Here is a 13,477-nt window from a genome sequence, read left to right on the forward strand (position 1 = left end):
CTCCTGGGGTCAGGAACAGTGGCATCAACACCTCTGTGTCTCTCCTGCTCCCAGCACAGGGTCAGGCCTCGATTAGGCCCTCTGCGATGGCACCAATCATTTTGCCTCCATGGAAGTCCTTTCTGTCTGGGTCTTACCTGAAAGAAATCCTTCCTGAATGGTGGACCCCCAAGGGGCAGGGACAGAGCCTTCAAATCTGCTCAGTCCAGCTTATACTCATGGAGATTGGCTCTGGGCTGTGGCCTATGCTGGGAGTAGTGTGGTGGACTCAGTAAGTCCTTCGAATGTGCCAGCCTGTACATGCCTTAGGGTCGTTGTACTGGCTGATCCCTCTACTTGGATTTACACATGGTTGCCTTATCATTTAGGGCTCGGTTCACAAGTCAGCACCTACCTCAAAGGTGCTTTTCTTGATGCAATCCCCCATCCCTTATATTCTTCTCATTACATTTTTGTCTCCTCATAGCAGTTATGACTATCCGAAGTTCTTAGGTGTTTATTTCCTTGTTTGCATTAATTTAGGGAGCTTACATTCTAGTGGGGTGAGATACGATAAATATATATATCATGTTAGGTGATGATACATGCTATTCATTAAAAAAGAAAAAGAAAAAGCAGGCTAAGAGAATAGAGATATGGGATACTTGAGCAGAGACCCGAAGGAAATGAGGGAATGATGTGTATGGGTATCTAGGGGAAGAGCCTTCCAGATAGAGGAAAGACCCTGATGCAGAAGCACGCTTGCCCTGCTTGTGGAGCACCAAGGAGGTCATTGCGTGAAGGAAGTACAGGAAAGGGCAGTTAGATTGCTCAGGGTTTCGTAGGCCTTCAGCAGAGAAGTAACATGATCTACTTTTTAAAGTATCATTCTGGCTGCTGGTGGAATATGGGGCATGGGGTGCCAGGATGGAAGCTCTCTCAAGGGTGACCAGTTTGTCCTGGTTTACTTGGGACTTTCCTGGTTTTAGCATAGAAAGTCCTCAATCCTGGAAACCTCCTCAGACCCAGGCAAACTAGGATGATTTGTCACCCTACAGGGAGACTAATAATTCAAGTGAGAGACAGTGGTGTTTAGGATAAGGTGATAGTGATAGGAAGGAGGTTTGGAAAGCAAACCTAAAGATTTTGCTAATGGAGTGAAATTCGGTGTGAGAGAATAAAAGGAGTCAAGGATGACTTACAGGGTTTTGGCCCAAACAACTGGAAGGACAGAGTTGCCATTTACAGAGAGGAGGAAGGCTGGAGTAGGTTTCAGAGGATGGATGATCAGGAGCTTGTTGGACATGTAAATTTGAGATCACGTAACAGACTGGCAAGTAGGGTCATCAACTGGTCTGTTGGGTGAATGAGTCTAAAGTTTTGAGGAGCAGTCTGGGTTGGAGATACAAAGTTGTTATTGGTGTATATAGGTGTATATATATAGTTAAAGTTGTGAGTCTCTGGGGATGAGGGGTGGGGGGAAGTGAGGAGGGTATGGGGGGATAAATGGTGATGGACAGAGATTTGACTTGGGGTGGTAAACACACAATACAATGTACAGATGATGTGTTGTAGACTGTGCACCTGAAACCTGTATAATTTTGTTAACCAGTGTAAGCTGAATAAATTCAATAAAAAGGAAAAAAAAAAAAAAAGCTATGAGTGACTGAGATCCTGAGGGAATGAATGTAGATGGAGGGCTAAGGACTGAGCCCTAGGGCACGCTAACATTTAGTGATCAGGGAAAAGAAGAGAAAACAGCCAAGGAGACTGCAAAGCAGGAGCCAGGGAGGTAGGAGGAAAGCTGAGGGTTAAGTGGAACATGGAGAGAAGTCCGTGCTAAATAGTGCCCAAGTCACAAGCTGAGGGGGCCACAAAAAGGGACGCAATTAAATGGTGCCAAGAAGCTGAGCTGGGCCCAGGAGTAGTACAGGGAGGCTTAACTAGGGAAGGGCTTTCTAACTGGGCAGCCCATAAATGGATCAACTTGCCTCAGGAGGTGTGAGCAAGTAAGCCCCTAACCCGAGCAGGCCCAGGGGATGAGTTGCTGGGTGGGGAGATCTACCTCCAGGGCTCAAGCATCTGATGGGCTTTGTACCAGACACTTCTCAAAGCCCCTTCAAACCGGAGATGATGGGATTCTGGGAAGCCAACTGAAACAACCGTTTGCCACAGAGTACAGAGTATGGGGGGTGAAGGATAAGCAGGCATTCAGTGGGGGACAGTGGGGAGGGGCCTCACAGGTGGAGGCAGTATGGGCAAAACTCCAGCGAAGTGAGTAAGCAGGCTCAGGTAAGGAGTCTGGCCTGATCAGAAGGGAAAGGTATGTGAAGGATGGGGAGGAAGGTGAAGCTGGATAGGATGTAGGGCCAGAAAGTGGGGATCTCCCACAGGACCTGGTGCCCAGTAAACGCCACTTGTTGAAGGAAAGTAATGAAACAAAAATGAGACTGTAAGAGCCAAGAAAGGAAGTATCAGTTACTTAGTTCCCTTGAGCAGGTTTTCTCCTCATGACTTGGTCACAAACATCTTGAGGGTAGGGCTGCCCAAAGCTGTGTGTGCTCCCTGCCCCAATTCCCACTGGGAACAGGTCTCCAACTGTTCCTTAAAGCCCAGCAACATAGATAAGGCCCTGAGGGACCTGCACCCTTTCCTGGGGCTGCTCTGTGGGTTAACCATAAGAGGTAGGGGGCAGACAATTCAGCGGCTAGGTTAGTCCCTGATAGAAGCAGAATTATACTATGACACATTAGATGGAGTCCCTATCAACCCAAGACTTCACAAGCACTGCCCCTAGAATGCTCAATGCTCACAACCCAGAGTGACCTCACCTTTAGGAAACAATGGGGCCTGGGCATTCCAAGGCCCCCTGTTGATTGGAGAGATGGGTAGGTGAGCTCCCTCTCTCCAGAGCCATAGGCAAGGTACCAAAGCTCAGCCTTATGGATTCCCAACCAAAGGACCTGAGCCTCCCTGGTGGTAAATTCCTGACCCTTGCTTCGTGCCCTTAGCTTGGGAGAACACCCAGGGGAGACCTTTTGCATGGATGCTGCAATGGCTGCCTGCATGGAGGAATGCTAAGGAGTTAGGCCATGGTTTCTTCCAGAATTCAAAAGGATTCCTTGAGGGCAGAGGGCTACTATGAATACCCTAGGATTATCACAACTGAATAGGTAGAATGGGATGGGACACTGGTGTCCCTGTCAACTGTTACTGTTAAACTTTTACTTCCTTGAAGAGCCTTGCTTTTAGTGAGGTTTCTCCATCTGGTGGATTGGATGGGTCCAGGATTGGGAACCAGAGGCTTGGCTAAGCCTGGACAGGTCATTCCCCGCTCCGACCTAGTTTTCCTAATCTATAAGGGGCTAGGATGGCCTCTTAAGCTCCGTGGAAATCTAGTTTTGACTAAGAGAATGATGAAGTCAATGAGGAGGAAGGGGAAGAATGAAGCGAGTAGCTGAGTGGATGGCATGACTGATGAATGGGTTAAGAGGAATGAGAAACAGCTCAGGCCTCCAAGCTAGAGCTATCAGCCAGCTCGCCTGCTTTTCTTTCTTATTGCCTTAGTGTGGATCTCGCTGTACTTCGGATTCCTGGGGCTGTGTTCAGTGCTAACTGGTGGCTGCATTCTCTTTCTGCATTGGAGGAAGAACTTGCGGCGGGAAGCACGTGCCCAGGAGTGGGTGGAGGTGATGAGAGCTGCTACGTTCACCTATAGCCCACTGTTGTACTGGATTAACAAGCGAAGGCACTATGGCATGAATGCAGCCATCAACATGGGCCCTTCCCCTACTGTATCCAAGACTGAGACTGAGGGCCAGAATTCAGATCCTCTGTGGGAGCTGGACAGCCCTGAGAGGAGCTATGCTGCTCAACAGAGCAACCCCAAGGTGGAGGCTCCTGTCCCACTGCAACCTGCATTGCAGCTAGTCCCGCCATCTCCCCTACCTACCCCAATGCCTCGGTCCCAGAACAGCTCCCCACTCCCGATTCCCATCTTTCAGGAGGTGCCCTTTGCCCTCTCCCTGTGTAACCTACCACCAATGCTGAACCACTCTGTCTCCTACCCTCTGGCCGACTGTCCTGAAAGGAACATCCACTCCCATTCCCTCCCCACACTGGCCCATGGAGACCACTGCTTCAATGCCAAGCCTTTTGCTTCAGAATTGTAGCCTCCTCTCACTGAAGGTGGAAGCTGGAGCTATCTGGGCAGAGCTAACCTTGGAGGTGGTATTGACACAGGCTAGGGCCCATCTAGATGTCACATTATGAAACATTAAAAGAAGTCCCTGACTCCCTTGTGTCTCATTTGTTGTTAGAAGGGCAAAGTCCTTCCCCTGTTTGGAAGGGGACAATTTGCAAACCAAACTGAAGGTCACTGAGTATCACCAACACAAATGGGAATTGAAGGGTTGGCTATGAAAAGACACACTGAACCAGTACTTGCGATGGGCTCAACAGTCCTCTACCCAGTATTTACTTAAGACCAAAAATGTGTGCTTGACCCTGGGGTAGGCACCCAAAGGCACTGCCATTCTGTGGGACATTAAGCACAGCTGCCAAGTGATAGTTGTGGAGGGTGTGCGAGCTACAGTGATTCACAGTGGTCATGACACAGGCAAAACAGGTCATTGAGATCCATGAGCCACATTGCACTGCTGGCTCATGTTCTTTGTCTCTATATTACTTGTAATAAAAAACACTGCAAATGACTCTCCACTTATAGATGAAGAGACAGTTCCCAAGGGCATCTGCCATACTGTTATGTTGCAAAGCAAGGTCTCAAATTTACATCTGCCTGGCTTCAAAGTTCCTGATCTTCTGACCATACACCGTGGTGTCCCTTCCCTAATGATGTCTTGTTAGAAAACACTTGGCAAATGACTTGTGTGTGTAGGGTATAATTAACTTGGTCCGTGGAGTGGCTTGGGGGAAGGGCTGGTCAGTGAAGCCCCTAAAATAATACATGAAATGTATCCAGTTTTAAAAAAAGATCTTTCTCAAAGGGATTTATTGCTCCTCCAAAAGGTAAGATCCACTATATAGTTTTTGTACCTTCTGGAAACGATCCTAAAAAGAGAGACAAGATAATACTATTTGGTTCCAGATTAAAGATAAGGAAGCTCTGGTCTTTCCCAGGATATAAATTTTGGTAAGATGCTCAAGTGAGCTAAGCTTTATGTAGTCATCCCTGAGGGGAAAGGCCATCCAGATTGTGTGTGTGTAATCCAGAATCTAGCAACCATGTAGAGCTAATTTTTCTATTTTTTTGTGCCAAAAAGCTCCAGCCCCTATATGACCACTCTCTTGCAATGGATTTCAAGCCTTTTTTTTTTTTTTTTAAAGGCAGTGGAACATTTCTTATAAACATGCTCTTACACTGAATCTCGACATAGAAGACAGCCCTAAGTGGAGCTTCTGCAGTTGATACAGGAACAGGGGCTCGCTCATCTCTCTCTCTCCCCCTTCCCAACCTACAGACTCCAAAGCAGCAGCCTTCACTCCTTCAGGCCAAATTCTGTGTTTGTCAGAGTCTTCAACTGAACATTGTGCCCACAATCTGTCTTTGCTTTCAAGAGGAGCAAGGAGTCCATAAAACTAGGGATCAAAGCAGATACATACATACATATATATATATTTATTTTTACTTAGTAATCAGGGTTGGGAGGGCCTTTAGTCATAGACACAGTGGGAGAAAAAGGAAATGTTTTATTGAGATAAATTAAGATGGTTGTATTACTGATACGAAATAAGCAAAGTTCAAATCGCCATGGAAACCTTGAAATCACTCTCCAAACAGAACCAAAACTGCTTATACATTACCAAAATAGCTCCACTAAAGCAAAGTTGATTGACATTTCTTAATGTGAGAAAACAACAAGGTAGGTTAGGTTCATATAACATACAATACATGCTCTATAAAGTCTCAGGAATTCCCAAATGTGTTCTGGTTTGGATATGAAAGGAGGGACCGCATCTTGCTGGTGTTGGGAAGCAAGCCAATGAGGTGTGTAGCAAACGAAAGCTGTCACTAAAAACAACTCAACAGCAGGCCATTACGAGTATGAGCCCATCACAGTCAGAATCTTTAACTGTGACCAGCAAGACCAGCGGGGACACTGAGTGTCCTGTCCAGCAACATAAGTGAGGAAACGCCAATGGGAGGGACAGGAGCCAGTAGGTGAAGAGTGTCCGTTCTTTAGCTTTACTGTTTGTGACACATTCCTAACTGCCAGGCCCCTCTCTGCCCTTAAGACAACACCACAGTCATGCCCAAGCTGGTTCTCTCTTCTTTTGGTTTTCTTCCTACAAAACCCTTTTGCCCTTTAAGTAAACATTGTACCAGACAGTACAAGACAAAAGAAAAAAAGGACCAAGCAGCACTGCTTTGGGTAACTTGGGAAAACAGCAGCAGGAGCTGCCAGAGTGAAAAGGGCAAAGTATACGAAACCAAAACCAAACTCACCACTACTATTGACCTCCCTGTCAGGGCTGAGATGTGGCAGGTGAGGCCTGATTAGAGTTAAGACGATTTACAAATAAAAATCCCAAATTAACACTGAACAATAGGCTTCTGAGGCTCTTCTTAGGCCAATGAAAAGGATTCAAGATGCCCTAGTTCTGCCTGGGAGACAGGGCACTTCCTCAGGCTGTGTGACAAGGGTATTCACAAATCTGAGAGTATAGCAGGGACACCTCTGCCAAACTGGACGGGGGGGAGGATGGTACTATAATCCTGGCTCAGGGATGATGCTAGCCAGACACACCTGAGGTAAGAACAGATGATAAACTAAAAAACAAAATGACTCCTCCACGGATAGCTATCCGATGCAAAAGAAAAGTACATACAACAAAGAGTTAAGGCGTCCTCAAAGTATCTGCCTATGAATAAGAATTTGAAACTAAAAAGGACAAGCTACATTACCCTCAAGTATATTTCATATAAATCAGTTCTCAAAAAAATACCTTCCAGGTACAGACATACTATTTATGGTACATTATATACAAATATAGCAGTATAATTCAATTTATTGCTAGAATGTTATTTGGTTGTTACAAAATCCGTCAGGGTTCATATATTAAAAAAGGGAGGGGGCATGGAAGGTAGCCCGAAGAGTAATCTTCAAGTTATCTAAAGTGCCAGGCTAATTATTTACTATATTTTAACCTTTCCAAGAAAGTGAAATAGCTTGGATGGGCAAGAAAAAAAATATTTTTAAAGAGAGAAAAGCATAAGCCATATGTGATAAGCAGACACATTCATGGGAAAAAACTTCACCTTGCTTTAACTAACTTTTAACATTTCTAAAAAAAAAAAAAAAAAAAAAAAATCAAGGTTAGCCTACACCAAGCTAAATATCATATAAAGAAAAAACCAAAACAAAACCAGCCCTTAAATAGTTAAGGATGTTTGGCTGCATCTATGGCTAACTGGGCAACTTGTACAAAGTTAAAGTGGAAAAAATTAAAGTGGAAATGAGCTCCACTAAAGAAGTTAATCCACGAAAGCTTCTCTAGTTTCTCCCTGACTTGGCTTACAGCACAGTTAAGTTTTGCAAAGTTTTTTCCTTTTGTGTTGTTCAAAGATTCCTTCTAAGAACAATGCAGCACACACAGGTGACATAGAGGTAAAACTCCTTCCAGTCCACGGTCCTTTAGTACCAGGCTACAGAGTGTTTCAAGGGGAAAGTATTACACTTGCTTGTATTAGATTTGAAAACACTTGCTACCATCACGTGAAGCCCAATGTTCCAGGCCTGTTTGCTACTGTTCGGCATTTTCTGGACATAAAGCTTCCTGCTGCTTCTGACCTGATAATTATGAAGAAACCCAGTATGTTCACAACCTATTTGGCTTTAGCCCCCAGAGGAACATATTAGGTTCTTGGTTAGTGCCCACGTAAAATCTCAGTTTCCTGGGTCAGAATTAGAGGTATAGCTCTCCCTTAAAGCTCCTGGGCAGCTAGGCTGAGACAGTGGCCAAGGGACTTCAGCCCTGCCATTCAGAATGGATGTAATATCGGAGGTGGAAGTCAGCCACAGCTTTTAGACGTGTGCTCACGCGCACGCATGTGAATCCTGCTCACTCCGGGAGAAAAATGTAGCTCCCCACTTTATATTCATAACTTTATATTCATAAACCCTGAAATAGAATAGAAAATAATAAAAATGCCCAAGAAAACTTCTCTGGTTCACAGGTTGGGATTAGCTAAGGGGACAGAAACAAAGAGCCAAATCTTACTTTCCTGAGCCTGGAGGCTACGCTGTCCCCAGTGTCTACTCCCTAAATATATTCCTCTGGCCACCAGACCAAACCCCATGGCAGCACCTAAAAGAGATGCCTGAAGGAGACATGGACCTTGTTTCAGCCGCCACCAGATCAAATTAGCGACTTTTAATAAGTCATTTGTTCACATCCTATTTCACACCATTCCTCCTACTTCCCACAAAATATGCAGAACTCTCTCATTTCAAATATTTACAAACAGAAAAAGTCTATCTTTAAAGGAAAGACATTTTCTGAGTCTGTATAAAGTGCAGTTAATTTAAGGCAAATTTATGCAAAATATAAAAGGTGGCTTATTCTCACTATATACACATTTTCCAGTTTTAAAAGGTCTCCTTCCCTCAAAAAAGGAAAAGAGAAAAAAAGGGGGCTTGACTTTTATTCTGGCAATTTTAGAATTAAGATCTTACTGGTTTCAGGAAATCATAGATTTCTGATCTTCTTTTTAAAAAAATAACTTTTATATAGCTTTTTCAAACAAGTTAAAAGGTGGCAATGTGTCTGTTACAATAGTTTGGAAAACTGACAGGTAAATAGAAGGGTTGTTTTTGTTAGGTGAGTAGATATCAGGTAGCCCAGGATATATATCCGTTTCTAAATATGCCCAATGAGGCTAGACACCTACAGCTACTCTTAGCTCCAAGAATGAGTATCTTCCATCTCCATCAGCATCAAACACTCTCAAACTCTCTGGTGCTGGTATAGCAGAACCTAAGGAGTTCTTAATTTCCTGGTAGGTCAGCTTCTCATCCATGTTCTGGCCAGTCTTGTGGAATAAATCCTGAAGATCTGTTAAAAAAAATTGCAAAAAGTGTATATGTCTATATACATATAGCTAAGTTTAGTTAACAGTTTAAAAAGTAGCCTCAATTGAATTAAAGCTAAATTATAAAAAGAAAGCTACTTTGCAGACTCTGATTCTAAAAGGTAAAGGTTAGGATATGGCTAAATCAGAAAGACAAATTCCTGATCCTTTAAGAATGAGAGGACAGCACTGACCTCCCAAAACAGAAGCAGTGATAGGTAATCACAGGATAATGAGTAGACTGTCTTTCTCTGTCCAGGGCCTTCCTTTTAGATTTTTCAGATTTTATTCTTATGTTGAAGGGGTGAAAAGGACTGCAGAAGCTTAAAGAGCTAACTGATAGGAGCTGAGCTTGTAAAACAGACTCTGGCATATTGTCAGTTAAAGAGTTATCATGTGACCCAGGAATTACATTCCTAGGTATATACTCAAAAGAAATGAAAACATCTGTCCACACAAAAACTTGTATACAAATGTTCAAATCTGCATTATTTCTAAGAGCCAAAAAGTAGAAACAACCCAAATGTCCATCAACTGATGAACGGATATACAAAATGTATCCATACAATGGAATATTATTCAGCCATGAAAAGCAATGAAATACTGTTACATGCTACAACATGGATGGACCTTAATAGCATTATGCTAAATCAAAGGAACATATTGAAAGAAAGAAGCGTATATAAGGTCATATATTGTATGATTCCATTTATATGAAATACACAGAATAGGCAAATCCAAAAAGACAGTGGTTGAGAGATTAGTGGTTGTCAGTGGCTGGTGGAAAGGGAATAGGGAATGACTATTTAATGGGTATAGGGTTTCTTTTTGGGATGATAAAATGTTCTAGAATTAGATAGTGTGATGGTTGCACAAACTTGTGAATATACTAAAAACCACTGAATTATACATTTCAAAAGAGTAAATAATATAGTATGTGAATTATATCTCAATTAAAAACAACCAGAGGACTATACAGGGTAGGGCAAAAGTAGGTTTACAGTTGTTTGTATTGCAAATACAATAATTAATAAATAATAATACAAGAATAAACTCTGTTTCGTGTACTCACAACTATAAACCTATTTTTGCCCCACTCTGTATCTCTTCAAAGCTATATCTACTATATATACTGTACATGATGTCAGGCACTTGTGCTCACTAGTGCTCCCTCTCCCTCTCCCTCTCCCTCTCCCTCCCCCTCCCCCTCTCCTCCCCTCCCCCGTTAAAGAGTTATCCCTCCCCCTCTCCCTTCCCCTCCCTCTTTCTATTCCAGCTGAGAGAGACAGCAACAATATCAGTTGATCTATATCTTCTTTTTTATTGCTAAGATATTATTTGAGCCAATAGGATTGGAGAATTTCTATCAACAGTTTCTTCTGGTATTTTCTCAAGGACCCCATAACGAACATACTTAGGAGGGCCAATTATTTATAAAACATTTAAAAAGAACCTGATTGTGTCCCTACTCATGACTTAGATTTAGTCTCTAATACCAGAAGACAGTCAATGAGACTTATGTTTCTTTAAAAATCTTCCTAAATTTTTTTCCTTTCTTCATTTATTCAACTTCACACTTAGATTTAATAGGCCTTCTGCTGTTTGGGACTTAGGAAGAATAGATATGGTATGAAGCGGGAAACAGTTAAAATGCAAGGTCTAGTCCATCAAGGAGTTTTGTAGACAAGCTTCTGAATAAGGCCCTACTTTCACTCTTAAGATAGCCCTAGCAAAGCAGCAGCTATATAGTCTCAAAAGCTCCTTGAAAGCCAGAAAAACAGGTGGGATGCTTGTTCTCCATGCCTGCCACCAAGTGGCTCGCTGAAAAATGTTTTATTGTGTGTGTATATGAAGCATAAGTTTATAAAATGTGCTATGCACTTGGTAGCAGTACTCAAATAAAAATCTGATTGCTGCTCCAGGTCATTTCAAAAGTGTAGTCATTCAGAAGTGTGTAAAACTTATGTTAGGGACTGAAGTACAAATGTTAAGATGGCTTGTTCTTAACAGACTTTCCTCCATTCATTCTCATCAATTCTTGAAGTAATAATGGTGAGTGGGAGGAGGCAACTTGTATTGTCAAAAAACACAACACTCTCCTGTCTCCCCAGAAAACAGAAAGAAAGAAAAAAACTGGAGACAGAAAAAAAAAAATTGCATTTAAGTGGCAAAATAAATTTAGGTCTTTTATGCTTTAATTGTAACCTGTAGATAACTCATTCACTTAACAAATATTCACATGTACCAGGCACTGTGCTAGGGACTGGGAGTAAAGTTAAATTTTATGTCTCCCCAGGAAATTATAACAGAGTGACATAAACTAAACAGGGGCAAACAAAATATAAGAGGTCATACACAGAAGGAACCTAATCTAGTCCTGGGAAGTAAGAAACTGTTCCCTGGTGGAATGGTATCTAAGCTGAGGTGAAGAGCCAGGCAAAGGTAGATGGACAGGCGTTAGCAAATGCAAAATCAAGAGATCCAAACATCACGATGAGGGATAGAATATACATTGTTGGAAGCAAGACAAACACATTTTTCTGTGAATCTTGCTGATCCTTCCTACTGTTTATCTTTCTGATTTTCAGCCAAAGGACTCCTCATTTTTGGAGGACCTGGACAAATAGGGTCAACGTTTAATCTTGCTAATTTCACCATATTATGTTTTCTTGTTTGCCTTTTCCACTAGACTTTTATATCTGTGAGGAATGTGAGGCTGTATTTTATACTGTACTCTTACTGCTTAGCACTGGGTCTAATTAGGCACTCAATGAATGCATGAAAACTCTAGAAACATTACCAGAGAGATAATATAGTACATTGGTTAAGAGTGCAAACTTTGGTGTCAGATTGCCTTGGTATGAAGTTTACCTCAACTAATTATTTGCTGTATGGACTTAGACAGTTTTCCTATCAGTAAAATGGGCATCACACATGAATATTTATGTTCCCAGGATTTTTTTGTTTTATTAGTCCTCACCTGAGGATATCTTTTCTACTGATTTTTAGAAAGAGTGGAAGAGAGGGAGGGAGGGGGAGGAAAAGGGAGGGAGAGAGAGAGAAAGATCAACGTAAGAGAGACACATCGATTGGCTGCCTCTTGCACACACCTCAACTGGGGCCAGGGATCAAACCTGCAACCCAGGTAACATGCCCTTGACCAGGAATCAAACCCCTGATCCACACTGGGCAGGGCTATGTTCCCAGGATTTTTAATCAGGACTATATAATACAATGCATATAAAATATTGGCCCATAAGAAGTGCTCAATGTTAGATATAATTATTTTTCTTGCAAGTTAAAAAAATTAAAAAGTTATAACTTTTAATGTTTCCCTTCCTCCATCACTTCTCGACCTTTTGGCTAAGATCAAGTGTGAACATTTCCCTTATTACTCAATGGTATAAACATTTACCTTTGATGCTAGAAATTCCTGGTAGGGAGACAGATCTTAGCTGGACAGCTTTCTCAGTCTGGTGTATGACAAACTGTGGCAATTCTGGCAATGCTGATGGCTTTGATGTAAAACTCTGTACTTGCTCTGTAACAAACACGTATGGTTTTAGTACTATAAACCTGACACCAAATTAAACCAGTAATGAAGGTCACCTTTTAGGACAATTGCATATATACTTAAGAGAAATCACTGACAAAGGAAACCATCAGCAAAACAAAAAGACAACCTACTGAATGAAATAAGATATTTGCAAGTGATACATCTGATAAGGGGTTAATATCCAAAATTTATAAAGAACTTATACAACTCCGCACCAAAAAAACTAACAACCCAATTAAAAAATGGCTGCAGAACCTGAATAGACACTTCTCCAAAGAGGACATATAGATGGCCCATAGACATATGAAAAGATGCTCAATGTCACTAATCATCGGAGAAATACAAATTAAAACCACAGGGAGATATCACCTCACACCTGTTAGAATGGCCATCATCAATAAACCAACAAACAACAAATGTTGGTGAGGATTCGGAGAAAGAAAAATACTGTATGCTACTGGCAGGAATGCAGATTGATGCAACCACTATGGAAAACACTATGGAGGTTCCTTATAAAATTAAAAATAGACCCAGCAATTCCACTTCTGGGTATATATCCAAAGAAACCCAAAACACTAATTCAAGGACATAAATGCACCCTTATGTTCACTGCAGCATTATTTATAATAGCCAAGATATGGAAGCAACCCAAGTGACAATCAGTGGATGACTAGATAAAAAAATTGTGTTACATATATAGAATGGAATATTACTAGGCCATAAAAAGAATGAAATCTTACCATTTGCAACAGCATGGATAGACCTACAGCAGTGATTTTCAACCAGTGTGCTGTAAGAATTTTTAAAACATGCAATACTTGACTATTTAGTCAGGGGCACTGACCTCTTTT

General features: G+C 42.0%; 2 protein-coding genes across 4 annotated transcripts in view; one reads left to right on the top strand and one right to left on the bottom strand.

The window, feature by feature from the left end:
• Nucleotides 1-2,921: 2,921 nt before the first annotated feature.
• Nucleotides 2,922-4,151, top strand: TEX38 (testis expressed 38). Its single transcript, XM_016199337.1, has 2 exons — nucleotides 2,922-2,958; nucleotides 3,547-4,151. Exons 1-2 carry the CDS (start codon nucleotides 2,922-2,924, stop codon nucleotides 4,149-4,151), a joined length of 642 nt encoding a protein of 213 aa, XP_016054823.1.
• Nucleotides 4,152-5,673: 1,522 nt separating this feature from the next.
• EFCAB14 (EF-hand calcium binding domain 14) overlaps nucleotides 5,674-13,477 on the bottom strand; it is a 35,428-nt gene continuing 27,624 nt past the window's right edge. For all 3 annotated transcript variants that reach the window (XM_087820413.1, XM_016199297.2, XM_016199296.2), the window contains 2 exons: nucleotides 12,486-12,611; nucleotides 5,674-9,054 (listed from right to left, as the gene is read on the bottom strand). In XM_087820413.1, coding sequence (XP_087676539.1) covers nucleotides 8,879-9,054; nucleotides 12,486-12,611 — 302 coding nt within the window. In that variant the 3' untranslated portion in view covers nucleotides 5,674-8,878. The remainder of the gene's footprint in view (nucleotides 9,055-12,485; nucleotides 12,612-13,477) is intronic.

Source organism: Miniopterus natalensis, chromosome 9 (genome assembly GCF_054644295.1).
Source record: "Miniopterus natalensis isolate mMinNat1 chromosome 9, mMinNat1.hap1, whole genome shotgun sequence".
Taxonomy (NCBI): domain Eukaryota; kingdom Metazoa; phylum Chordata; class Mammalia; order Chiroptera; family Miniopteridae; genus Miniopterus; species Miniopterus natalensis.

Coding starts and splice junctions, on each gene's coding strand:
- TEX38 (XM_016199337.1), top strand. CDS start 2,922: ATGGATTCCCAACCAAAGGACCTGAGCCTCCCTGGTG. Junction 2,959..3,546: donor GGACCTGAGCCTCCCTGGTG/GTAAATTCCTGA, acceptor TTATTGCCTTAG/TGTGGATCTCGCTGTACTTC.